The sequence below is a fragment of the Oncorhynchus mykiss genome, chromosome 16 (genome assembly GCF_057628025.1).
Source record: "Oncorhynchus mykiss isolate SJ-2025 chromosome 16, ASM5762802v1, whole genome shotgun sequence".
Lineage (NCBI taxonomy): Eukaryota > Metazoa > Chordata > Actinopteri > Salmoniformes > Salmonidae > Oncorhynchus > Oncorhynchus mykiss.
This window is the reverse complement of record NC_143037.1, coordinates 56,668,966-56,695,943: the sequence shown is the minus strand read 5'-3', so window position 1 is coordinate 56,695,943 and position 26,978 is coordinate 56,668,966. Positions and strand designations below refer to the sequence as shown.

Below are 26,978 nucleotides of genomic sequence, written 5' to 3'. Positions count from 1 at the left end.
GATCTTATTTAGGGGCTTCATAGCAAAGGGGGGAATACATATGTACATACCACTTTTCTGTTTTTTTTAAACAAGTTATTTTTTAATTTCACTTCATCAATTTGGACTATTTTGTGTATGTCCATTACATGAAATCCATATAAAAATATATTTAAATTACAGGTTGTAAAGCAATAAAATAGGAAAAACACCAAGGGGGATGAATACTTTTGCAAGGCACTGTAAGTAACAAGGTAGTCCTACCAATTATGTGTAGTGATTTTCCTGATTTTAATTTAGTTTATGAATTATTATGTGATTAAAACTCTTTCTGTTACAAAATTGGTAAAATAATTACTTTAAATAATTGATGGAATTCCTGCAATTAAATTGACTACAATGGGAAATCATAGTAGTCACAAACAACATTTGGGTCACATGCTCCCTTCCACTGGCAAACTGTGATAATCAGTTCAGCTCTTAACAACCTCTCTCAATTTGTATCTTTTCTCTCTCTCACTCCATTTAAAGGGATATTGTGAAATTCTGTCAATTAAGTTGTTCTACTTACCCAGAACTAGTGGATACCATTTTTAGAGGTAGTTTACCGAGCTAATTCTAACTACTGTAGCATTAGCGCAATGACTGGAAGTCTACAGGTACGCTAGCATATGAATAAAAAGGTTAGCTAGCTGCAAGACTCAGTGACTCTATATGCCAGAAGGAGTGAGTGGGGCCAGTGGTGGAAGAGTGTATGGATGGATACATGTTTGTTTTTTCCTTTCCCTGTATTTTTCTGTCTCTCTCGATCTCTATTCAAGCGAAGGCATTATAACCTGGTATGGCAACTGCTCAGCATTTGATCGTAAGGCGCCCCAGAAGGTAGTGCAAACAGCCCAGTACATCACTGGGGCCAAGCTTCCTACCATCCAGGACATATATAATAGGCAGTCTCAGAGGAAAGCCCATAAAATTGTCAGAGACTCCAGTCACCCAAGTTATAGACTGTTTTCTCTGCTACTGCACGGCAAGCGGTACCGGAGCACCAAGTCTAGGACCAAAAGGCTCCCCAACAGCTTCTACCCCCAAGCCATTAGACTGCTGAACAATTCATAAACAATACATTGACCATCCCCTTGTACACTGTTGCTACTCGCTGTTTGTTTGTTGCCTATGCAGTCACTTCGCCCCCAACTACATGTACAGATTACCTCAACTAGCCTGTTCCCCTGCACACTGACTCGGTACTGGTGCCCCCTGTAAATAGCCTCGTTATTGTTATTCTTATTGTGTTACTTTTTATTATGACTTTTTATTTTAGCCTACTTGGTAAATATTTTCTTCTTCTTGAACTGCACTGTTTGTTGGTTAAGGGCTTGTAAAGTAAGCATTTCACAGTAAAGTCTACACTTGTTGTATTCGGCGCATGTGGCAAATAAAGATTGATTTGATTTAAACGGGACTGCAAGACTCCAGTGCTTTGCCAAATGCCAGCTAAAGATGTGGAGTTTCAGCAGCATCAACTGCAGCCTTGTTTTTTTACCCTAACACGGAACCCAAACCGGCTGCGCGTGTGCACCATCGTGCATAAATATATTTTGTCCCCCTACACCAAACGAGATCCCGACACGCAGGTTAAAATTTAAAAAAAACTCTGAACCAATTACATTAATTTGGGGACAGGTCGAAAAGCATTAAACATTTATGGCAATTTAGCTAGCTAGCTTGTACTTGCTAGCTAATTTGATATAAGTCTCCAGCTTCAGTGATTTTTGCAATTTGTTCCAGTCATTGGCAGCAGAGACATGGAAGAAAAGGCGGCCAATGGGGAAGTTGGCTTTGGGGATGACCAGTGAAATATACCTGCTGGAGCGCATGCTATGGGTGGGTGCTGCTATGGTGACCAGTGAGCTGAGATAAGGTGGGGCTTTACCTAGCAAAGACTTATAGATGACCTGGAGCCAGTGAGTTTGGCAACGAATATGTAGCGAGGGCCAGCCAACGAGAGCATACAGGTCACAGTGGTGGGTGATATATGGGGCTATGGTGACAAAACGGATGGCACTGTGATAGACTACATACAATTTGCTGAGGAGAGTGTTGGAGGCTATTTCGTAAATGACATCGGCAAAGTTAAGGATCGGTAGGATAGTCAGTTTTACGAGGGTATGGTTGGCAGCATGAGTGAAGGATGCTTTGTTGCGAAATAGGAAGCCAATTCTAGATTTAATTTTGGATTGGATATGCTTAATGTCTGGAAGGAGAGTTTACAGTCTAACCAGAAACCTAGGCATTTGTAGTTGTCCACATAGTCTAAGTCAGAAATTTAAGCCCTGGATGACTGTAGAATCTAAGAGTAAAAACAAACTGTTATCTTAAGTAAAGTTCATAGGTTAAAACAATGAGAGTGATGGGATCTGCTGACTTGATTAAAGGTAAAGGAGAAGAATGTTAATTCCAGCTGTGAAATAGATGCAGAGGTAGCTATAGGAACACACACACACCAAAATAAAACAAGACCACAAAAAAAATATAACAACATAGAGAGATACAGAGTTAAAGCATCTATCCAAAATATTTAGACTGAACACTGGGCTGAGACTGGAAGAGGGTGAGAGAGGTGGAACTCCCTGAGGGGGAGACAGCCAGGGAGTTGGGGGTGAGAGAGTTAAGGGCCTTCACCCCATTGGCAGGCTTCCTCCTAAGGAAGCGTAAGCCCTTGGCCTTGGGAACAATGCATGCGGTTGTGGGATATCAGGAATCTTCCTCTGGAATGCCAGTCTGAGTCACGTTTCCCTTACCACCATCGCTGTCCTCCAGTGGCACAGTCACTTGCCAAAGCTAACACAGCCAACCAGCAGGCACAGGGGAAGACACAAGCCAACCCAGGCTAGCACAGCTGCACAGTAGAGCTGAGCATAGTTCAATTACATACCACACACTGTGCACTCTCTCACTCTAGGAAACCAGCACTGCAATACAAACGCTATACAAAGAAATAAGCAGTTTCTCTCTGTCTCAAACCCTCTCTCTCTCCTGCCCCCCCCCCCCCCCCTCTCTCACAGGCAGCAGTGAGATTCTTTCTCACGCACCTCCAACCGTGTCAGCTCAAATCACACCTCACCTAAGCCAACCTGAGCCGCTCAGCACAGTATAACATAGTAGAGCACGACACAGTACAGTTATAGACCCCAAAGCACTCAATGCACCGTGGATAAAGGGATTATTAAGGCCACAGGGGCAAAGGTGGAGAGAGAGAACTAGAGAGGGGGAAAGAGAGAGAGAGACAGAGTGAGGGTGAGAATGAGAGAGAGAGAGAGAGAGAGAGCACGAGAGAGAAAGAGAGACAGACAGACAGAGACAGAGAGAGAAAGAGAGGAGACAGAGTGAGGGTGAGAGAGAGAGACAGCTAGGTCAGCAGGTCAGTGCCAGAGTTTCTCTCATTAGTGAGATTAGACCTGAGAGAGACGCCTTTTTCCAGACCAGGAAACCCCTCTACACCTGTCAACACTTCGTCTGCTACCCCCATTGCCCCTCCCTAATCTCCTGTCTGCACCCTTTCACCCCTCCTTCTCTCTCAGCCCCACATCTGGCTAGGAGAGGCTAAAGGAACATCTCAGGGCAGACGGCTATGAAAACCGTGTCTGACATAAGACAATGCACGTGTGGATTGATTAAAAGTGTGTTGACAGATTAAAAGAGCAAGACCTTTGGTTGATCTGTCTGTCCGTCCATCCCGTCTGTTTCTGCCCACTCAAACGTCCTCAAAATAAATATTCCCTGACAAAGTACATCTTCACCCCCCCCAGCCCAAGCTGAAGGGGCCCAGACAAGGCTCTGCCACAGCCCCTGCTTTTGTAAAAGGAGAACAAAGTATGAGTGGAAACTAGAAGCTGGGGCTCAGACCAGGTGTCTAGGAGCCCTTTCAGTATATCTGCCTCCCTGACACCTCAGCCCTTGATCTGCTTTCTGGGTTGGACACAGATACGGGAAACAAAGGAGAGGTTAGGAAGGATGGACTCAGTTGGAGAGAGATACTCCCTTTCAATGGACCCATACCTGACCTACAGTATAGCACACACACCTTCCAGACACATTTACAACATGAGGCACTGGCTAGCCATGTAAATGTGCTTAGCTAATGTCAGTTACTCTCATCCCTGGCTTGGCACAAAGACACCAAGATAACAGCGTGACAGAAAACCCTAAAGGGGAACTACATAAACTATACACCTGTGAATACCATGTCTGTGCTTTAACTGCTTTCTATAGAACAATATTATTCTTATCTGGGATCACAGATTCACATAGTTGAGAACCAGTTTGCCAGGAAGACCCAGGAATGATTCAAAAAACTATTGTAAAAGCATGTAGAAACCCATAAGGCATTTCCCAGGGTATCACTGTACACTGTGTTCCAAGGTATACCGAAACTACTGTACTTTTCTAATAAAATAAAAATACATTCAGTACAAATGTACAAATGTGTTTCTCGGCATTGAGAGTCTATCAGCGGAGTGGAGCAAAGTACCTGCTCTACTTCCTCATTCATTGTTAGAGCTGTCTGGGCTGCATTGTTACCTCCCCACTCGTGCTGCACAGAAATTAACACAATTGAATTTTTGACCTTTATTTAACTAGAAAAGTCAGTTAAGAACAAATTCTTATTTTCAATGATGGCCTAGGAACAGTGGGTTAACTGCCTGTTCAGGGGTAGAACGACAGAACCTTGTCAGCTCGGGGGTTTGAACTTGCAACCTTCCGGCTACTAGTCCAACGCTCTAACCACTAGGCTACCCTGCCGCCCCTCAATAACGCAACACTATATGTAGAAATGTTGACACTGTTCATTACTGTTCGCAAAACAATGTCCATACAGGCTAGAACACTTTTACAATGCAAGACAATGCCGGTATCTTTCAGCTTTAATTGAAGGCTAAATTTCCTTCCTAGTTTACAGATGAATTCACTACTTTGTTTGTGATAATATGCAAACATAACGCAAAATATGCTGATTTCAAAGCTGATTGTCACCAAAAATGTTATTAATTGACTTTGTCTCCCTTGCCAACAAAAAGTAATTAACTTCTTCATCTCCCTCGCCTCCCGTCTGGTTTCCACTAGATTCCATGGCCACAATGTCAGATTCCACAGCCGTGTGAATGATGTCATAACTTTCTAAGAGACAGCATACACTTTTATAAAAGAAGAGATCGCTTCTTCTATGCAAATGTTATACAATAAAATAATATGTTCTCCTAGCAGTTGCCAATAAAATAAGTCTTAAATTGGAGGTACTGTTTGTCATCTGTAGCCTCATGAAATCAGTTAAAACAAGCTCAAATATTTTTTTAATTGAACATTTATTTAACTAGGATAGTCAGTTAAGAACACATTCTTATTTACAATGACAGCCTAGGAACAGTGGGTTAACTGCCTTGTTCAGGGGCAAAACGACACATTTTTACCTTGTCAGCTCGAGGATTCAATCTAGCAACCTTTCGGTTCCTGACCCAATGCGCTAACCACTAGGCTACCTACTGCCCCTCAATACCCGAATGCATGCACACTCTCCTATTGAATCATATGAATTCACCTGTATTGTGAATAGACCTAGGCTAAATCTTCATTTACCCAGTTTATCAACAGAGATTTACCATTCAAATAAATTATTACCACTATGTTGTTTTGTAAAAACGAAGTCAAATTGATTGTTTAATTGATTAAATAATGCATATATGGCTGTAGGGCTGGGCAATATGGCCTAAAAGTAATATCTCTTTACATGGTTCAGATGATTCACTATATATATCTCCATTTCTTGTTTCTCTCTAAACAAATTAAAAAAGGCCAAGACTGTCACGACTTCCACCGAAGGTGGCTCCTCTCCCTGTTCGGGCGGCGCTCGGTGGTCGTCGTCACTGGTCTACTATCCGCCACCGATTCTTTTTTATTTTCTGTTAGTTTTGTCTTGATTGTTTTCACCTTGTTACTTATTTGTTGTTAATTATGGCCTATTTAAAATTCCAGGGCCCGCCTGCTTTTGTGCGGGCTTATTCTCACTGTCAGTGGTGAAATTGTTTTGCTTACGTATTTTGTTGTCTGTTATTTTCCCTGGTTTTGGGGACATACCTGTTTATTGGTCATTTTGCCAGTTTGTTGGCTAGACCCAGCTTAATAAACGTATGTATTGGAAGCATTGCTCTCTGCGCCTGACTCCACACCCACCGCTCCTAGCTATCCGTGACAGAGACATAATTCTTAACTGAAGTTAAAAAAATTAAAAATGTACAACGCCTTAAGGCCTATTTGTGCAAAACAAATGAACAACCCCCCCCAAGTCTATTCTATTGTTTAGAAATGTTTGACAAATAGCTGTTTGAATAAGTAATTTATATAATCATTTTGATTGAAAATGTATTAATTTAGTTAATTTGTTATAATTAAAACAGCCTGTGGTTATTTGCTATTGGATTGGAGGAATGACTCAACTACTAACACATTAGCCTACAGCTGGCCTGAACATAACTTTTTTGAATGCACTTTAATTATCCAATGTCACATTTACCGATGGCGAGGTGAAGCCTGTGCCCAAAGCACTGCTGGCGGGTCCAGTTGTTCAAGTACAATGCATTTATCATGTTGCTCCTGCTGTCAGTTGTCATGCACACCTGTCGGTCATCTTCCACGATGCCAGAGTCTTTTGAGATCCTGGGCCATATTTCACCCATATGCTCATCTGGGAAGTAAGATGTCTGGAGGCAGACATTTTGCCATTTCCAGTCTTCATTTATGTAGTGGACTGACAAACTTAGGTATGGCTCTGACGTTCTGTGGTGGAGAAATAAGAAACCTCGCCAGCTTCTCTGCGGCTCTTTCGCGGGTAGCAGTGTATAATCGCAGCAGGGCTTCTTCCATGAAATACTTGCGGCTTGGCAGCTGATATTTGTGGCCAACTGCAGCTTTTTAAAGCCTGGCTTTTCTACTGTAAAGATTGGAACCATATCATTTCGCTATGTAATAGGTCACTGCATCTGTTATCTCCTTCCACCTCAAACTTTTCTTGTCATAAGGGATTACGTTTGAAAAGGATGTGGCTATGGTAGTTTGTCTTTTAGCAGACGTTTTGGGAATCGGGCAACTGGAATTGGCACTGCGTAGTCTCACGCATTCCTTCCATTCCACCGCGTGTTTCAGTTGCAGGTGATGGAAAGGGTTGGTTGTACTGCTGCGTTTCGTGCCTTTCAACACATTTTGCACAAGACATTTGTTTGCTGAACATCAGACTTCTTAAACCCGAACCACTTCCATATTACTGAAAAAACATTGCCACCCTTTTTGGGGATGATTTCATCCTCACGAGAGGCTGAGCTGCCTTCCCCATTTTCCATTTTGGTGGAACTCTTACTGCTGCTACACTTCTCTGGCGTGGTTACAATTTGTGAAAGGCTGTCTAGGGTGGTGATTGGTGGATAACCTCTGTGCACATGTTGTCTCACAATTGGGACATTATTTGACATTGGGCTGAAAGAGAAGAGACAGTGAGATGCTGCATTTGTAAAACGTTCCAACATTATAACAGAACCTCGATTCTTGCGATACAGGCATTTCCATATCGCGCTAAAACATAAATTCGAATATATCTAAAAAAACCTTGATATATCGCTCAGCCCTATATGGCTGTCATAAAAATGTTAACCTCAACATGTTAAAATGTAATGATATTGAACTCAAAAGATGGCCAACAATTGAATAGGGCAGTAGCTGAGTTTATCTGTCTGGATGAAGTGCCATTCTGTGACCTTGGCTAATACGCCTTATTTTTTGTTGTTGTAGTATCGTGATGGGATCGAGTACTGTGATACTAAACCTGGTATCGATGTCAAAATTCTTATATCGTGACAACACTACTGTACACTTTCTGAAAAAATATGGTGACCACCGGGCCAACTCTTGTCTGCCACGCTACTAAGCCCCTCGGGCAAGAACCAACAGGCCTAAGAAAGGAAGCGTCTAGGAGTCCTACAGTGTCTAATGCTATGGAAGGTGGAAACACAACACACATACCACACCAGTAGACAAAGTTGAAATACAACTATGCCCCCCAAATGGTGATCCATCCATCATGAGTAGAGTGGCCCATTACAAGACCATTATGACAGAGACAAGCAGGCCTCCCACAAGTCTCCAGAAGCTTCTGAAAGCCTGGTCCCTGAGGGAGAGGGTGAGGTGATTGAGGTAAGGGGTTAGGCGATTGAGGTAGGGGGTTAGGTGATTGAGGTAGGGGGTGAGGTGATTGAGGTAGGGGGTGAGGTGATTGAGGTAGGGGGTTAGGGAGTTCCAGTGGCTGTGTGGTTTATTGTACTGTAGCAATAGAGCAGGACCGGAAGCAACAGGATGAGAAATGGGGGGAGAGAGAGAGAGTTCCCTGATGCCGTAAAGACTAGTGTGGGCTCTGAGGCATAAATCACACTGAATCATAGTTAATAACTATCTCACTCTGGGATAGAGCAACAGCCAACACTACACTACCACAGAAGGTCATTTATTACATTTATTATAATGATATGCAGATTTATCTAGATAGTCCTTATAACAACATTTTTAAACATACGCATGGTACTAATGGTATAATCCAGGAGTGAAGGCCAAAACCCAACTGGCAAAGGATGCTACTGGGGCTGCCTGGAAGTAACTTTTTTCTAATGTAACTAACGGGGCAGAAATATTGTCCTACTGAATGGAAAAGGTCTGAGGGCAAAAGATCTGAGGGCAAAACTGATCCAACCAAAACTTTCAGTCACAGTGTATCATGGTCCAGTTTTGTGTGAGAGTGTTAGTGGGTGAACCAATAGGCGTGCTATCTGGTAAAAATTGGACCTAGTGGCATGCTGTTGAGTTGTGGACGCAGGAGAGAACAATCATCCTAAAATCTCATTAGAAATTAGGTGTTTCTTTGTCTTACAGTAACATTATACTTTGCTATTATATTCGGTTCTGTTATGTACAATGCTATCATTATGTGATTTTGCAGACATTGATTCAGCTTTGATGTAACTATTAAACAAGCACCATTCACCAGAGTAGCCTGTTCTCTACGAGTAGCACATGCTTCAGGACCTTTAGCAGTTGGGAAGAAAGGTCCAGAAAAGTCAGCTCTGCAGCCACTCTGTAAAATAAAAATGGAGACCCACACTACTTACTGTTGCCGTCATCTTGTCACTCTCAACCATGATGGCTGAAGAATACTTGTTGGATGGCATTACTGTTGCAGTTAACTTCCTCGATTCTTGTTATTTTGATTATCTTCTAACCTGGAGGCAAAACAAACAAGACAATGCAGTAGTTAGGAGAGTGCACAAAACAGTACATTTAAATGTGCAATATTCATGCATAAAATCACACTGAATCACTAGCTGTGATTCCTTGAACAATTTTTCTGAGTAACATCTGTTTCTCAAACTAGACACTCTAATGTACTTGTCCTCTTGCTCAGTTGTGCACCAGGACCTCCCACTCCTCGTTCTATTCTGGTTTGTCACGCCCTGACCTTAGTTATCTTTGTTTTCTTTATTATTTTGGTTAGGTCAGGGTGTGACGAGGGTGGTATGTGTGTTTTTGTCTTCGTCTTTGTCTTTTTTGCATGTCATGGGGTTTTGGTATGTCTAGGTATATGTAGGTCTATGGTGGCCTGAATTGGTTCCTAATCAGAGACAACTGTTTATCGTTGTCTCTGATTGGGGATCCTATTTAGGTTGCCATTTTCCATGTTGGTTTTGTGGGTTATTGTCTATGTGTAGTTGCATGTCAGCACTAGTTGGTTATAGCGTCACGGTCGTTTTTGTTAGTTTGTTTAGTGTTCTTTGTTTAATAAAGAAGAATGTATTCATATCACGCTGCGCCTTGGTCTCCTCGTTATGACGAACGTGACAGAATAACCCACCAATCCAGGACCAAGCAGTGTGAAAAGGAGGAACAGCGCTTAATGGGGAGATGGACCTGGGAGGAGATATTAGATGGAGCAGGACCCTGGACGCAGCCGGGTGAGTATCGCCGTCCTAAGGAGGAGATGGAGGCAGCGAAAGCGGAACGGCGATACTACGAGGAGAAATACCGGAAGGTATTAGCTGGCTAGCACGGAAGCCCGAGAGGCAGCCCCAATAAAAAATGTTTGGGGGGGGGGCACACGAAGAGATTGCATGAGTCAGGTCGGAGACCTGAGCCAACTCCTCGAGCTTGTAACTGGTCAGGCACTGTGTTATGCAGAGATGCGCATGGTGTCTCCAGTGTGCTATTCTAGCCCGGTGGGCTCTATTCAAGCTCCTCGCATTTGCTGGGCTAGAATGGGCATCCAGCCAGGACGTATTGAGCCAGCTCTATGTTCTGGATCTCCAATGCATCTCCACGGTCCAGTGTATCCTGTACCTCCTCCCCGCACTCGCCCTGAGGCGCGTGTCCCCAACCTGTACAACAATAAAAAATGTTTTTGCTCAGAAAACTTGTGGGGACAAATAAAACTTGCATGCTGCCAGTTGGAGAACCGTGGCACAGCCTATATTATAGCGCTTCCCAAACTCGCTCCTCAGGTGCACGTTTTGTTTTATGCCGTAACACTACACAAATTATTAAAACGATCAAAGCTTGATGATTAGTTGAGTATTTGAAAGCTGTGTAGTGCTAGATCAAAAACCAAAACGTGCACTCCTTGGGGTCACGAGGACCGAAACCCTGAATTAGCTATTGCGGTTTGGTGCGGATGAACAAACAGCTGACACGCGCACGACTAACGCGGGCACTCTCCGAGAATAAAGACCCAACTTCAAAAACTGCAAATTTGATTGAAAAAAATCCACGCAGGTGCACAACAGTCCACGAAATTGTGTCATACTTAAGCGACTAGCCTGTGGTTATAGGCATATTATATTATGTTTCAGCATTCGAATTGAAATTCCACTACAGGGAATGATTATCAAGGCATACAGAAGACAATTATTTCAAATAAACCATACAAAAATACTAAACGACCTGTCTAACGGCATGGAGTAGGAAACATGCACTTGTTTGAATGAAAAACAACGCAATCGAACTTATAGTGATTTTGAGGAAATTGTGCCAATACCACAAGAAAAATCTAACCCTTCATTAGTGAAGTTGAAGTTCAACAAACGTTGAAATAAACGTCCAAGACACGCTAAAAATAAATACATCACCACCTGATTGGAAACCACAAACTACCCACGCATAAAAATCCATTAGGTTCCACTCGCAACATCTGTAGCCTACTGTAGGCTACAATACTGAGTGCGCGTGACGCAGATCAACTCTGAATTGAAACTATGCAATAACATATGCAATAACATTCCCATACAAAAAAAGTATCATTATTTTATTATAGGATAAATATCCTTATATTTACCATGTTTGAGGATATGTTGGGTATTTTCCCTTTCTTGTCTCCAATTTATATAATCATCGACGCAACATTGTTTCATCAATTGATTCGAAATGTAATGTTACCCTACGTCTTTCCGCAAAAAAGTTTAAATTAAATTGACTCTATTGAGCAAATTACTGTAACAGTAAGAAAGTTATCAAACCTCATGCATGAATTCTTCCAGTTTCTGACAGCATGCTGTTAACTGATCTCCTAAATAATGTTCAGCAGACTAGCATGCATAAACACATCATAAATGGCAACTGCACAAAAATGTACCTGTTGCAGGGGTAGTCGTTCGGTGAGCGGGGAAGAGTTGAGATTGATTGGTCCTCTCTCACTGCTTGCCAAGGTGCCTCGAAGTGTCACACTACTTACCTCAACATATGCATGCCTTTATACCCTGTGGGGCAAATATCTAAGTGGAGTTCTCTTCTTTTCAAACTTGCCTGTTGTAATCTTTTTTTCTTCGTTTTTTTTCCACAATGTGCCACAATGTTCAGGCGTAACTTTTCCCGGGTCTCGAATCACACTGTATCTGAATGGAAACTAGATTTACCTTTTCCAGTGTTAACCCTTAATACAAAGGTATTGCATTTATACACCATTATATGCAGTTCTGCCAATGGTCTACTACCCTGCTGGCAAATACAAATACTTTAAAGTGCTACTTAAGTCGTTTTTGTGGGTATCGTTACTTTACTATTTAGATATTTTTCAACTTTTACTTTTACTTCACTACATTCCTTAAGAAAATTATGTACATTTTCCTCCATACATTTTCCCTGACACACAAAAGTACTCAGTACATTTTGAATGATTAGCAGGACAGGAAAATAGTTAAATTCACACACTTATCAAGAGAACATCCCTGGTCACACATGCTTACACACATGCTTAGTTTGTAAATTACATCTGGGTGTTGGAGTATGCCCCTGTCTATATGTAAATAAAACAATTGTGCCTTCTGGTTTGCCTAATATAAGGTATTTGCAATTATTTATACTTTTACTTTTGATGCTTAAGTACATTTTAGCAATTACATTTACTTTTGATACTCAAGTAGTATTTTACTGGGTGACTTTCACTTTTACTTGAGTAATTTTTACTAAGGTATCTTTACTTTTACTCAAGTATGACAATTGGGTACTTTTTCCACCACTGGTCCTTATTAGGAGAGTGCGTGAAGCCTAATGTTCACAATAAACCAACCCATCCAAACATTTGATGTTGTCACTGGAAAAGGATTGTTCATTGAATGAATATACTGAAATAGTATAAAGGGTAGAGTTAGCTATATGAAATGTAGATGCTCAAAGTAAACAGCATAGTGGGTCAATTTCCGCAACAACTAAGAGCATTGGAGAGCAAGGCTAAACTTCTCCACTGTTTTAATCCCGTAGCTACCACATTCCAAAAGCATGAAGCGAACCCATGCACATGTGCAGATACTCTGTGTGATTGTGTGAGAGCAAAGTCTTGTATCTTGCTCATTGCAATATCTGGCTACCTTATTGCTCATCCCAATATCTGACTATCTTTAAATCCATTGGTATAATAACAGATACATAATCATATAATAATAATCATAACTGTGCCCATTTAAATTATATCACACTATTGTCTTACGTGTCTCTGTTATTGCATTGTAGCCTGTGTAATGTTCTGTGTTCATCCTACTTGCAAACCAAACCTGACCTTTGACCCCTTCTCTTCTGACCAGATCCAATTTCTGAAACCCAGAACTAAAATATTGCATAATTGCGTCAGCTGCTCGATACCAGTTAGGCTATGTTATGTGTGTCTGTCCATGAGATATTAGATCAGATATAAACCAGAAGATTATAGGGGGATATGACAGACTGTGTATAACCTCTGCTGAGGGTGCATACACCCACTTATTATATGGTTGCCACTCAAATCAGAAGCAGACCACAAGGCCCACAGCCTAGCCTACTGAACAGTCACAACTCACCACATTGTCTGAGTATTGTCGTCATTCATAAGTAGGCCCTATTGTCACGAATGCAATAGATCAGTATTAGAGTATTGCTATGACTCATGACTGAAATAAAACTTTTGAATTGGCTTTCCTTATTGAATCCAATAATGTGCGTAGCAACTAACCATACCTTTTACCTATTGGTACAAGCAAAATACAATATGTGGATGCTATAATATAAATCATAACCACTTAATTTAACTGATGCTGTCGCCCCGTAGCACTCACTTCTGTCAACATGAAGTGCTTTGAGAGACTAGTCAATGATCATATCACCTCCACCCTACCTGTCACCCTAGACCCACTTCAATTTACTTACCGCCCCAATAGGTACACAGACGATGCAATCACCACCACACTGTACACTGCCCTATCCCATCTGGACAAGAGGAATACCTATGTAAGAATGCTGTTTATTGACTATAGCTCAGCATTCAACACCATAGTACCCTCCAAGCTCATCATTAAGCATGAGGCCCTGGGTCTGAACAGCGCCCTGTGCAATTGGGTACTGGACTTCCTGATGGGCCACCCCCAGGTGGTGAATGTAGGACACAACACCTCCACTTTGCTGATCCTCAACACTGGGACCCCACAAGGGTGCGTGCTCAGCCCCCTCCTGTACTCTCTGTTCACACATGATTGCATGGCCAAGCACACCTCCAACTCATTCATCAAGTTTTCAGACGACACAACAGTAATAGGCTTGATTACCAACAACAATGAGACAGCCTACAGGGAGGTGAGGGCTCTGGGAGTGTGGTACCAGGAAAATAACCTCTCACTCAACGTCAACAAAACAAAGCAGATGACTGTGGACTTCAGGAAACAGCAGAGCCCACTTATCCACATCGACTGGACAGCAGTGGAGAAGGTGTAACGTTTTAAGTTCCTCGGCATACACATCACTGACAACCTGAAATGGTCCACTCACACAGACAGTGTGGTTAAGAAGGCGCAACAACGCCTCTTCAACCTCAGGAGGCTGAAGAAATTTGCTTGTCGCCTAAAACCCTAACACACTTTTACAGATGCACAATTGAGAGCATCCTGTCGGCTGTATCACCTCCTGGCACGGCAACTGCACCGCCCACATCCGCAGGGCTCTCCAGGGGGTGGTGAAGTCTGCACAACACATCACTGGGGGCAAACTACCTGCCAAAAAGATAATCAAGGACAACAACCAACTGAGCCACTGCCTGTTCACCCCGTTATCACCCAGAAGGCAGCATACCATTGCTGGCTTGCTTCTGAAGATAAACAGGGTTGATCCTGGTCAGTCCCTGGATGGAAGACCAGATGCTGCTGGAAGTGGTGTTGGAGGACCAGTAGGAGGCTTCCTTTCCTCTGGTCTAAAAAAAAATATCCCAATGCCCTAGGGCAGTGATTGGGGACATTTCCCTGTGTAGGGTGCCGTCTTTCAGATGGGATGTTAAATGGGTGTCCTGACTCTCTGTGGTCACTAAAGATCCCATAGCACTTATCGTAAGAGTAGGGGTGTTAACCCTGGTGTCGTGGCTAAATTCCCAATCTGGCCCTCATACCGTCACGATCACCTAATCATCCCCAGTTTACAATTGGCTAATTCATCCCCCTCCTCTCCCCTGAAACTATTCCCCAGGTCGCTGCTGTAAATGAGAATGTGTTCTCAGTCAACTTACCTGGTAAAATAAGGGTTAGATCAAAAAAAGTGAGGTCCGTACAGGTGCATCAAAACTGGGACTGAGAGAATGAAAAGCTTCTCTCTCAAGGCCATCAGACTGTTAAATAGCCATCACTAGCAAAGAGAAGCTGCTGCCTATATACACAGACTTGAAATCATTAGCCACTTGAATAAATGGAACACTAGTCATTTTAATAATGTTTACATATCTTGCATTACTCATCTCATATTCCATATTCTGTATTCTACACTATTCTACTGTATCTTAGTTTATGCTGCTCTGACATTGCTTGTCCATATATTTTTATATTCTTAATCCATTTCTTTACTTGTTAGATATTGTTGCACTGTCGGAACTAGAAGCACAAAATAATTTAGCTATATCCGCAATAACATCTGCTAAACAAGTCTATGTGACAAATAACATTTGATTTGATGAATAGCCATGCCATGTGCTAAATTGTAGCGGTGAAGATTGAACAAGGTGCAACTCCCTTTGTATTGCACCTTGTTCAATCTTCACTGCTACAATTTACCACATGGCATGGCCATTCATCAAATCAAATCAAATGTTATTGGTCACATAGACTTCATTTCATTGTAATTACAGCACCATTTAAGGCCAAATCTTCTCCAATAGGCCTATGTTATCCAAGGCAAGTTATCTTTAATGCATTAGAGGTGAGGATTGTCACACTTCCATTGTATTTAACTATTGCCACACGTGTAACAATGCATGAACAAATAAAGCATAAAATACTTTACAACAGATTGTGTATTTTTGTAATAAATATATTTTCAATTCGATTATTATTATTTTTTAAATAAAATTGATGGTTTTCCCGCCTTGAATGCACTGTATAGGCAAGATAAAAATATGGAATGTGCTGAGTTGAATAGCAAGATAGCTTCATTTGAGTATACCATCACGGAAGTAGCCACTAAAGTAAACATTTCCAGGCCGACAGCTATAATGTTGCAACTGCAATTTACCAAAGATACTTTACCAGATTCTGTGAGCAATGACTTTCAGAACTTGAACAAATTCAACGAACAGGTGAGCATTCAATAACTCGAAATGTTCGTTTTGAGCGTTAGATAAGAACAGTGAATTGCATGCAAATCTTAGCTGTATGCTTGTAGTCAATATAATAGACAAGCTTTGCTCAGGAACAAATTAATTGACATACCGGTAGTAGTCAAACTGTTATAGAATCATGCTGTTTTTATTATGATACAATGTTGCAAAATGAAGATGAAACACATTTGTGTCGACAAATATAGACATTTGTTCCTTAGCAAAGATTGTCTATTATATTGACAAGATAGTCAAGGGACTGCTCTAACAATGGAAATACATGTCCTCAAAGATGGAAGGCAGGCTAGAGGAGGCGAGATCAGACTGGGCAGATACACGTGCAAAGAACAGAGTCAGAATCTAAGAGATAGAGGACTCATCTTTGTATCGGTGTCATTATAGTGTCTGTGACAGCATGGGCAGCGCCATTGAGGCCATCTCCATTTTATTTAAAGTATTCAATTTTTTTCTTCTTGACTGATTGCTCCCAACTCATAGGAATCCCCACCTGGTTGACTACTTTAAAATGGTGGAATCCCTAAATGGCAATGTCTATGCTAAAATGGGTTATATCCATGATGAGTCCTCTATTTTTCTCTATGAAAACGGGCACAACAAGTTGCAGAAATGCTCACTTATATCAGTGCATTCGTAACAACCTAACCATTATGACATTTCTATTAGATCAAATAAGCCTCACGTAGCAAATGAGCAATTACATTTTTTGTTGACCAAATTCAACTCTCTCTCATTGACCTCTATACAAAAATTCCTCACTTTGTGGGCATATTTTCATAGACAGATTTTTATTTAGGCAGAGTAAAACCTCTCACTTTGTCTCATCCTCTCTGGCCTAAGTCAACATCCCGGGTCACATGACTAGCAAGTGTCACATGATTCATAATTCCAATTAGGTCTTACCTGCCTTACATGTCAACAAAGTAGATCTGTGGCAAAATAGCAAATACTGTATTGAAGAGGCCAATAAACACATTTTAAACTGTTTCCCTGTAGCAATTCACAAGTCTGACTGAGATTCTTTTCAATTTCCTGTTGGAGCCAAAAGAGGTAAACACACCCATGCATGAACTTATTTTTGACATTTTAGTCATTTTGCAGACGCTCTTATCCAGACCGACTTAGTCAGTGCATTCATGTTAAGACAGCTAGGTGAGAGAACCACATATCACAGTTGTAGTAATGCATGTTTTCCTCAATAAAGCCGTTATCAGCAAAGTCAGTGCAAGTAGGAAAAGTCAAGTGCTAGTTTTTATTTTTTGGGGGAGGGAGGAATAAGACTTATTTAATATATTATTTGAATAGCTTTTTCATTCATGGTGTGCTGTGTGGACAGACAGCCACTTGACTGGTGTTTCATTCATTGTGTTGTGTATGCAGGCGGACAGGTTCCTGCATCAGCTGAGTGAGTTTGCAGGAGAGAATGGGATGAGTGCAGGCCCACTGAGGAACCTCATGAAGAGCCTCCTGCTGCTTCCCCATGGTGAGCACTCACAAATAAGCAGATTAAAAAAAAACAACTTTTGTATTTAGCTTCAAATGTGTACAACATGAAATACACATACACCAAAATATTGTAAAGATTCCATCACACATCTTAGATATATGGTATATCAAGGAAAAATTCATTTTTTGTGGTCCATACTGTTACCACCATAGAGAGCAAAAATGTAAATGCAAAATGTAACAATTTTAAAGATTTTACTGAGTTGCAGTTCATATAAGGAAATCAGTCAATTTAAATAAATAAATTAGGCCCCAATCAATGGATTTCACATGACTGGGAATACAGATATGCATCTGTTGGTCACAGATACCTTAAAAAAAAAAGGTAGGGGCGTGGATCAGAAAGTCAGTCAGTATCTGGTGTGACTACCATTTGCCCCATGCAGCGCGACATACAGTGGGGCAAAAAAGTATTTAGTCAGCCACCAATTGTGCAAGTTCTCCCACTTAAAAAGATGAGAGGCCTGTAATTTTCATCATAGGTACACTTCAACTATGACAGACAAAATGAGAAAAAGAAATCCAGAAAATCACATTCTAGGATTTTTAATTAATTTATTTGCAAATTATGGTGGAAAATAAGTATTTGGTCACCTACAAACAAGCAAGATTTCTGGCTCTCACAGACCTGTAACTTCTTCTTTACACAGGTACAAATATCTTACTTTTTGGAGAATTGTCCTCTGGTCTGATGAAACAAAAATATAACTGTTTGGCCGTAATGCCCATTGTTATGTTTGGAGGAAAAAGGGGGAGGCTTGCAAACCGAAGAACACCATCCCAACCGTGAAGCACGGGGGTGGCAGCATCATGTTGTGGGGGTGCTTTGCTGCAGGAGGGACTGGTGCACTTCACAAAATAGATGGCATCATGAGGAAAAAAAATTATGTGGATATATTGAAGCAACATCTCAAGACATCAGTCAGGAAGTTAAAGCTTAGTCGCAAATGGGTCTTCCAAATGGACAATGACCCCAAGCATACTTCCAAAGTTGTGGCAAAATGGCTTAAGGACAACAAAGTCAAGGTATTGGAGTGGCCATCACAAAGACCTGACCTCAATCCTATAGAACATTTGTGGGCAGAACTGAAAAAGCATGTCTAAGCAAGGAGGCCTACAAACCTGACTCAGTTACACCAGCTCTGTCAGGAGGAATGGGCCAAAATTCACCCAACCTATTGTGGGAAGCTTATGGAAGGCTACCTGAAACTATTGACCCAAGTTAAACAATTTAAAGGCAATGCTACCAAATACTAATTGAGTGTATGTAAACTTCTGACCCACTGGGAATGTGATGAAAGAAATGAAATCTGATATAAATCATTCTCTCTACTATTATTCTGACATTTCACATTCTTAAAATAAAGTGGTGATCCTAACTGACCTAAGACAAGGAATTATTACTGGAATTAAATGTCAGGAATTGTGAAACTGAGTTTAAATGTGTTTGGCTAAGGTGTATGTAAACTTCCGACTTCAACTGTATGTAGGGTTTCATCCAAATCAAAAGTGGTGGTGTCAAAAGGTGATTGAATTCAAATGGATTTACTCAAAAGGGATGAAGTGTTGTATAATTTAACTCAAACCAAGATTTTTTTTAAATTCTAGGTTCCCTGAAGAAAAATCTGACAGAAGACCAAGTCAAAGAGGACCTTCTCACTTTAGGTCTGTTGTAATATGAAATACCATATGCTGTATGTATCAAAGCTAATCCATACTCCTGTCTCCACAGTCCTGAGTTTTACAGTGTCACTGTATAATGTTTTCATTTTTAGGAGTCAGTGAAGACAAGGCAGACCATTTTTCACAACAGGTATATTTGATATCATATCCTCCATGCTGTGTCAGTACTCTATTTAAGTACAGTTCTGAATTGAGAAAAAAGGTAATTGATTGACTTTTTATATATATTTTTTTTTTCAGTGGAGCCTCCACTACCCTGTGTTGTCCAGGCTGGCTGTAGGACAGACACTGATGGTCAACCAGCTGGTGGACATGGAGTGGAAGTTTGGTGGTAAGACTTAATCAGGGACTGACATCTTATGAACAGAAGACCAGGGCCTGTAAGAACAGTAGTGCTGATCTAGGATCAGTTTAGCCTTTTAGATAATAATGAATACTTATTATATGGCCAGGATGGACCTGATCCTAGATCCGTACTCCTACTCTGAGATACTTTACGAATAGGGGGCAAGGATAGAATTGCCGTTGTAAATAACCCTCATCGTATTATAGATAGATGGATGTTGTGTATAGTGTGCATTTGGGATGGATGAATTACCCTATTCCTGGTCTTCTCCATGAAGGATGAGGGAGAGAGGGGGCAATACGGAGCTTATCTTTGGGGAGGCACAGCTTTCTCTTTTCTCGTTGAGATGTACAAAGGCCACTAAATTGCTCTATACACTTGAATAGGCACGAACAGAGCCGTGTATTTAGAGAGTTGGGCCAATGCAGTTTCTACATTATGATGCATTTACATGAACGCTTCTTGCTCCGGGCCAAACTCTACGCCACACCCACGGACTTTAGTTTCTTCTCCGCAATGGGTTGAGACAGAGGCAGAACACACGTGGGTAAAGCAACGTTTTGAAAATGAAATTGCTTAGAGCAGTGGTTCCCAAACTTTTTATAGTCCAGTACCCCTTCAAACATTCAACCTCCAGCTGTGCACCTCCTCTAGGGTCAGCGCACTCTCAAATGTTGTTTTTTGCCTTCATTGTATGCAGCTGGAGGTTGAATGTTTGAAAGGGTACGGGACTATAACAAGTTTGGGAACCACTGCCTTCATTGTTAAACATAAGAATGAGTGAGTTTTTGTCACAACCCAGCTCGTGGGAAGTGACAGAGTTCTTAAAGGACCAGGGCACAAATAATAATCAATAATGTTGCTCTTTATTTAGCCATTTTACATTGTAAAATCGTATTTGTTCATCAAAAATTGTGAATAACTCAACACAGGTTAATGAGAAGGGTGTGCTTGAAAGGATGCACATAACTCTGCAATGTTGGGTTGTTTTGGAGAGAGTCTCAGTCTTAAATCATTTTCCACACACATTCTGTGCCTGTATTTAGTTTTCCTGCTAGTGAGGGCCGAGAATCCACTCTCACGTAGGTACGTGGTTGCAAAGAGCATCAGTGTCTTAACAGCAAGTTTTGCCAAGGCAGGATACTCTGAGCACAGCCCAATCCATAAATCTGGCAGTGGCTTCTGATTTAAATTATATTTTCACAGAACCGCTTGTTACAATTTCGATGAGGTTCTCTTGTTCAGATATCAGTAAATGGACTGGAGGCAGGGCATGAAAGGGATAACGACTCCAGTTGTTTGTGTCGTCCTTTTCGGGAAAGTATCTGCGTGATTACGCACCCAGCTCACTCAGGTGCTTCGCTATAGCACATTTGACAAGCTTGAGTTCATTTGCACACAAAAAATCATACAATGATGGAAGGACCTGTGCGTTGTCTTTGTTAATGCAGACAGAAAAGAGCTCCAACTTCTTAATCACAGCCTCAATTTTGTCCTGCGCATTGAATATAGTTGCAGAAAGTCCCTGTAATCCTAGATTGAGATCATTCAGGCGAGAAAAAACATCACCCAGTTAGGCCAGTCGTGTGAGAAACTCGTCATCATGCAAGCAGTCAGACACGTGAAAATGATGGTCAGTGAAAACTTTAAGCTCGGCTCTCAATTTAAAAAACATGTAAATTCTTTGCCCCTTGATAACCAGCGCACTTCCGTATGTTGTAAAAGCGTTACATGGCCGCAGCCCATATCATTGCAAAGTGCAGAAAATTCACGAGAGTTCAGGGGCCTTCCTTTAACAAAGTTATCCATTTTCACTGTAGTGTCCAAAACGTCTTTCAAGCTGTCAGACATTCCCTTGGCAGAAAGAGCCTCTCGGTGGATGCTGCAGTGTACCCAAGTGGCATCGGGAGCAACTGCTTGCACGCGCGCTACCACTCCACTATGTCTCCCTCTCATGGCTTTTGCGCCATCAGTACAGATACTAACGCATCTTGACCACCAAAGTCCATTTGATGTCACAAAGCTGTCCAGTACTAAATATCCTCTCCTGTTGTCCTGGTTTCCAGTGGTTTGCGGAAGAGGATGTCTTTCTTATTTGACCCCCCCCCCCCATAAACGTAACGGATGTATACCAGGAGCTGTGCCAAATCTGTTGACTCGTCCAGCTGTAACACATATAATTCACTGGCTTGTATGATAAGCAGTAATTGTTTCAAAACATCTCCTGCCATGTCACTGATGCGTCGTGAAACAGTGTTGTTTGATGAAGTCATTGTCTGTATAGTTTTGTTTTTGCCTTTTCCCCCAGTATTGTCCCAGTCATATCCGTGGCAGCAGGAAGAATTAAATCCTCCACAATAGTATGGGGCTTGCCTGTCCTAGCCACTCAGTAGCTCACCGTATAAGATGCTTCTAGCCCCTTCTTATTAATGGTATCTGTTGCTTTTATACGTCTTACTACTCGAAAGTTGTCTTTATTCTTCCTCAAAATCCCGTGGCTTATTTTTCAAATTGTCATGTTTCATTTCTAAATGTCTGTGCGAGAGTGAAGTTTTCCCGCGAGAGTAATGGTTCATGTGATTTGATGTTAATTATTTAACTAGGCTACCTGTATTTGACATTGTTTTTATTTCGCTGAACACTAGATGGTTTCATTTTATTGTTGGCAGTGAAATGAGGCTACTCAGGCGAGAGAAAAACCTCACCTAAATGTATAGCCCTGTTGGAAAATATAAATGTACTGTATGAAAATGTTAAGAAAAATATTTTTTTTGTTGAAGAAAAAAAAATCACATTTTTATTTGGCGTACCCCAGACGGCATTGCGCATACCTCTGGGGAATTCCTGGCTTAGAGGATCCAATCGCTGATTACTTTGTTTTGTACAACAACCATCATCACAAACTACTTCAACGATGGCAGTCTCACTGAAGTATGTAGCGAACATAGAGCAGAGGAACCATTCCGTTTGAGTCGTCAGGCAAAGTCATGTTAGCTCTCCATTAACATAGCACTGTTTAAATATTCCCCATGTTATGGAACTTAAAGTCTAAAATTAGAACAATATTCAAAATTCTAAAAGTTGACCTAACTCTCTAAATATATGTCTCTGGGCACGACAACATTAGCAGAGCATGCTATTGTGGTTTGTTGGCTTTAGACTCATTAAGTTATCTGTTGTGATTAGGTGTACAACGATACATAAAATGTTTGTGATCAGTGAGTGGTCTAAACTGAAAGATTTAACAGTGGCCTAATGACTCAACCAATCAGTATTCACTATGCTAAGTAACAATTATGCTAAGTACTATACGTGAGTATGCTAAGTACAATCTTAATTTAACAAATTACTGCTCAGGCATGCCTATTATTGCTCAGGCATCTGCGCATGTCTATAATCCACGTGTCTCGAGCACTTGGCTGAAGCCAAGCTAAATGCCTCCCTCTCTTGATAGTTAAAAGTGCAGTTCAATTACAATATGGACAATAAGGCATTGTGATTGAATGTTGTCTGTCTCCATAGTGACCGTGGGGACGAGTGAACTTCAGAAAGTTGGAAACACCTTTCTACAGGTATTATTTGTTGCCATCATGATTACATATAGAATACATGTACAGTGCCTTCAGAAAATATCCATACCCCTTGACTTAATCCACATTTTATTGTGTTACAGCCTGAATTGAAAATGTATTTAAATTTTTCAAAAATCTCACCCAACTACACACAATACCCCATAATGATAGTGAAAACATGTTTTTAGAAATGTTTGCTAATTTATTGAAAATTAAATACAGAAATATCTAATTTACATATGTATTTACACCCCTGTGTCAATACATGTCACCTTTGGCAGCGATTACAGCTGTGAGTCGTTCTGGAAAGTCTCTAAGAGCTTTGCACACCTGGATTGTACAATATTTGCACATTATTATTATTTTTTTAAATTTAATCTTCAAGGTCTGTCAAGTTGGTTGTTGATCATTGCTAAACATACATGTTCAAGTCTTGCCATATATTTTCAAGCTGATTTACGTCAAAACTGTAACTAGGCCACTCAAGAACATTTTATGTCGTCTTGGTAAGCAACTCCTTGTGTATATTTGGCCTTGTGTTTTAGGTTATTGTCCTGCTGAAAGGTGAATTTGTTTCCCAGTGTCTGTTGGAAAGCAGACTGAACCAGGTTTTCCTATAGGATTTTGCCTTCGCTTTATTCCATTTCTTTTTATCCTAAAAAACTCTGTATTCCTTGCCGATGACAAGCATACCACAACATGATGCAGCCACCACTATGCTTGAACATATGAAGTGTGGTACTCAGTGATGTGTTGTTAAATTTGCCCCAAACATAACACTTTGTATTCAGGACAAAAAGTAAATTTCTTAGCCACATTTTTGGAAGTTTTACTTTAGTGCCCTATTGTAAACAGGATGCATGTTTTGGATTATTTTTATTCTGTGCATGCTTTCTTCTTTTCACTCTGTCATTTAGGTTAGTATTGTGGAGTCAGTTATCTCCAATCACAGCCATTCAACTCTGTAACTGTTTTAAAGTCACCCTTGGCCTCATGGTAAAATCCCTGAGCGGTTTCCTTCCTCTCCGACAACTGAGTTAGGAAGGACACCTGTATCTTTGTAGTGACTGGGTGTATTGACACACTATCAAAAGTGTAAATAATAACTTCACCATGCTCAATATTCAATGTATGTGTGTGTGTGTGTGTGTGTGTGTGTGTGTGTATGTATATATATATATATATATATATTTTTTTTTTAACCAATCTACCAATAAGTGCCATTCTTTGCGAGGCATTGGGAAAACCTCCCTGGTCTTTATGGTTGAATCAATGTTTGAAATTCACTGCTCGACTGAGGGACCTTACAATTATCTGTATGTGTGGGGTAACGAGATGAGATAGTGTTTACAATGATTTTTGAAAGACTATTATTGCAGTCCATGCAACTTATTATGTGACTTGTTAAGCACATTTTTACTCCTGAACTTAAGCTTGCCATAACAAAGAGGTTGAATACTTATTGACTCAAGACATTTCAGCTTTTCATATTTGATTAATTTGTAACTTATTCTAATAAACATAATTCCACTTTGATATTATGCGGTATTGTGTGTAGGCCAGTGACACAATCTCTATTCAATCCATTTTCAATGCAGGCTGTAATGAAACAAAATGTGGAAAAAGTCAAGGAGTGTGAGTACTTTCTGAATAGATTGACCAGGTTCTCAAATATGGCTAATACAATATGGATTCAGTGTGTATCTACTGTCTAGACCATAAACCCATAGCGTAGAGGTTAAAATAAGGATTGATGGACAGTAACATTTTATTGTAAGAAGTGTGAATTATGAATGTTACAGGTTTATGGACTGACCGATGGTGTGCTAGATCGCTATGACAACAGACTTAGCCGTTAGTTTTCGTGGTCTGCCTTCCTACTTGTCAAAATTCCTGCGGACTGCTAATACTGTATTTCTCCCCTTCAGCCGCTTTAATGTGTTGACAAAAGTATGTCCACACACAGTGAAAGTAGCACTCTGAATGACCATAGCATGAGCATATGTTTAGTACTAGCACAATATACACAATCTGTCCTCACCAATGTCTAATATTTCAAAGACATTGGCACATTGCTGTTTTCTACTGCACTATTTTAAAATATATATGTCTTTTCCAGCTTAAGTTGGTCATCAGAAAGGGGAACTCAACTGAAAATGTCTACATGGGTGAGTCTCTAACTCGTACTGTACACCAGTCAGTATGTCATTGGTTCACTTTGCTTATTGTTCTTGGTATCATTCACAGATTTTGTCTTTTTTTTTGTTGTTCTTTAAAAAAAATTTTTTTTAGAGTTGACCCTCCCCCAGTTTTACAACTTTCTCCATGAAATGGAGAGGGCCAAAGCCAGTATGGACTGTTTCAGCTGAGCCTGATCGCCAGTAGCAAGAGCATGTACTGAATATGTGTCCTAGAGGGGCAGCAGAAAACAAAAGAGGAGATGGAAGTGATTGACACTGGATGGATCCCAATTGGCACTCTATTCCCTTTATAGTGAACAGGGGCAATTTGGGGCATGCATGCAGTTCAAAATAGAACATACTGAATCTGAATGAACCTTCCAGCTTCTCACATACCAAGATTTCAATATTTCTTTTGTGTAATTTTGACATTTGTCTTTTGAAATGTGCACAATTGTTTTGCAGTAGTGATTTTGTGTGTATTAGTAACTGTCCGTGAGTTTGTTTTGCGAGAAAGTATTATATTGTAACCCAATGACTTCAATTCCATTGGCTGTCACGACAAGTGATGTGAGGCATACGTGTAACAATTTTTTGCAATCTCTCATCATTTATATTACTGATTTGCTTAACTTTATTTTTAACTAAATCAAATGGAACATGATTCACACTTGCACTTACTTTTTTCTCTCCAAATAAAGTATTCAGATGTTGTCATATTGGTCTGCTGTAGGTATTCACATAATGAATGAATGATAGAAATTCTGAATAATATCCTCAGACAATTACACAACAAGATAGTCAGTTATTACGCTGATATAGAACATACTGTAAAATTGGTTCTAATAACAGGTTTCAGTAGATATTCCACTGACACCAACATGAGACAACGATGGGGAGCCAAATACACTGTAGAGAGAAGCATGTGAATACTAGTTGTTATTCCATCCTACTTTTATACCTTAATTAGCCAAGAAGTCACATTAAATGTACACCCATCCATTTCCCCAAAAGGAAATAGTTCATACTAGCATTTGGGCCTGCAACAATGATCTGTCATTTGTGGACATTCTGTATTCATTAAATGTTGTGAATAAGAGCTTGAAGCAGAAAACAACTTTAATATTGTAATCTCTACCATCCTTACCCTAACTGGAGTAAACTAACAGACAGCAATACTTCTACTTCACTCACATCTATGGTACCTGTAGTTAAATATTTATAGATGTATTCCTAATTTCCTCAAGTGCTTGATCTTTACCCACAGCGTCCACTCCACTATTCATTCTGATCTTAACTCCAAATCTTTATTTTACCTTTATTTAACTAGGCAAGTCAGTTAAGAACAAATTCTTATTTTCAACGACGGCCTACGAACAGTGCCCCTGCCTTGTTCAGGGGCAGAAAAACAGATTTTTACCTTGTCAGCTCGGGGTTTCGATCTTGCAACCTTTCAGTTACTAGTCCAATGCTTTAACCACTAGGCTACCTGCTGGCCTGGATTGATTTGTCAATTA

At 40.6% G+C, this 26,978-nt stretch overlaps 2 protein-coding genes across 6 annotated transcripts in view; one reads left to right on the top strand and one right to left on the bottom strand.

The window, feature by feature from the left end:
• The window catches only part of dnmt3bb.1 (DNA (cytosine-5-)-methyltransferase 3 beta, duplicate b.1), a 62,456-nt gene extending 50,492 nt beyond the window's left edge, over positions 1-11,964 (bottom strand). For 2 of the 5 annotated variants that reach the window (XM_021566506.3, XM_090203457.1), the window contains exons 1-2: positions 11,693-11,964; positions 9,183-9,293 (exon numbers count right to left, since the gene is read on the bottom strand). In XM_021566506.3, coding sequence (XP_021422181.2) covers positions 9,183-9,242 — 60 coding nt within the window. In that variant the 5' untranslated portion in view covers positions 9,243-9,293; positions 11,693-11,964. Of the gene's footprint in view, positions 1-9,182; positions 9,294-11,395 lie in introns of all 5 variants that reach the window. The other 3 variants (XM_090203455.1, XM_090203458.1, XM_090203456.1) reach the window with 3 other exon arrangements.
• A 4,034-nt stretch (positions 11,965-15,998) lies between these two features.
• Positions 15,999-26,177, top strand: commd7 (COMM domain containing 7). The gene is given in 9 exon segments (NM_001165191.2): positions 15,999-16,135; positions 17,171-17,224; positions 17,555-17,657; positions 19,289-19,345; positions 19,456-19,493; positions 19,604-19,694; positions 23,232-23,281; positions 25,401-25,449; positions 25,574-26,177. Coding segments are annotated over 9 exon segments (603 nt in total). The 5' UTR covers positions 15,999-16,051; the 3' UTR covers positions 25,651-26,177.
• The last annotated feature ends 801 nt before the right edge of the window (positions 26,178-26,978 follow it).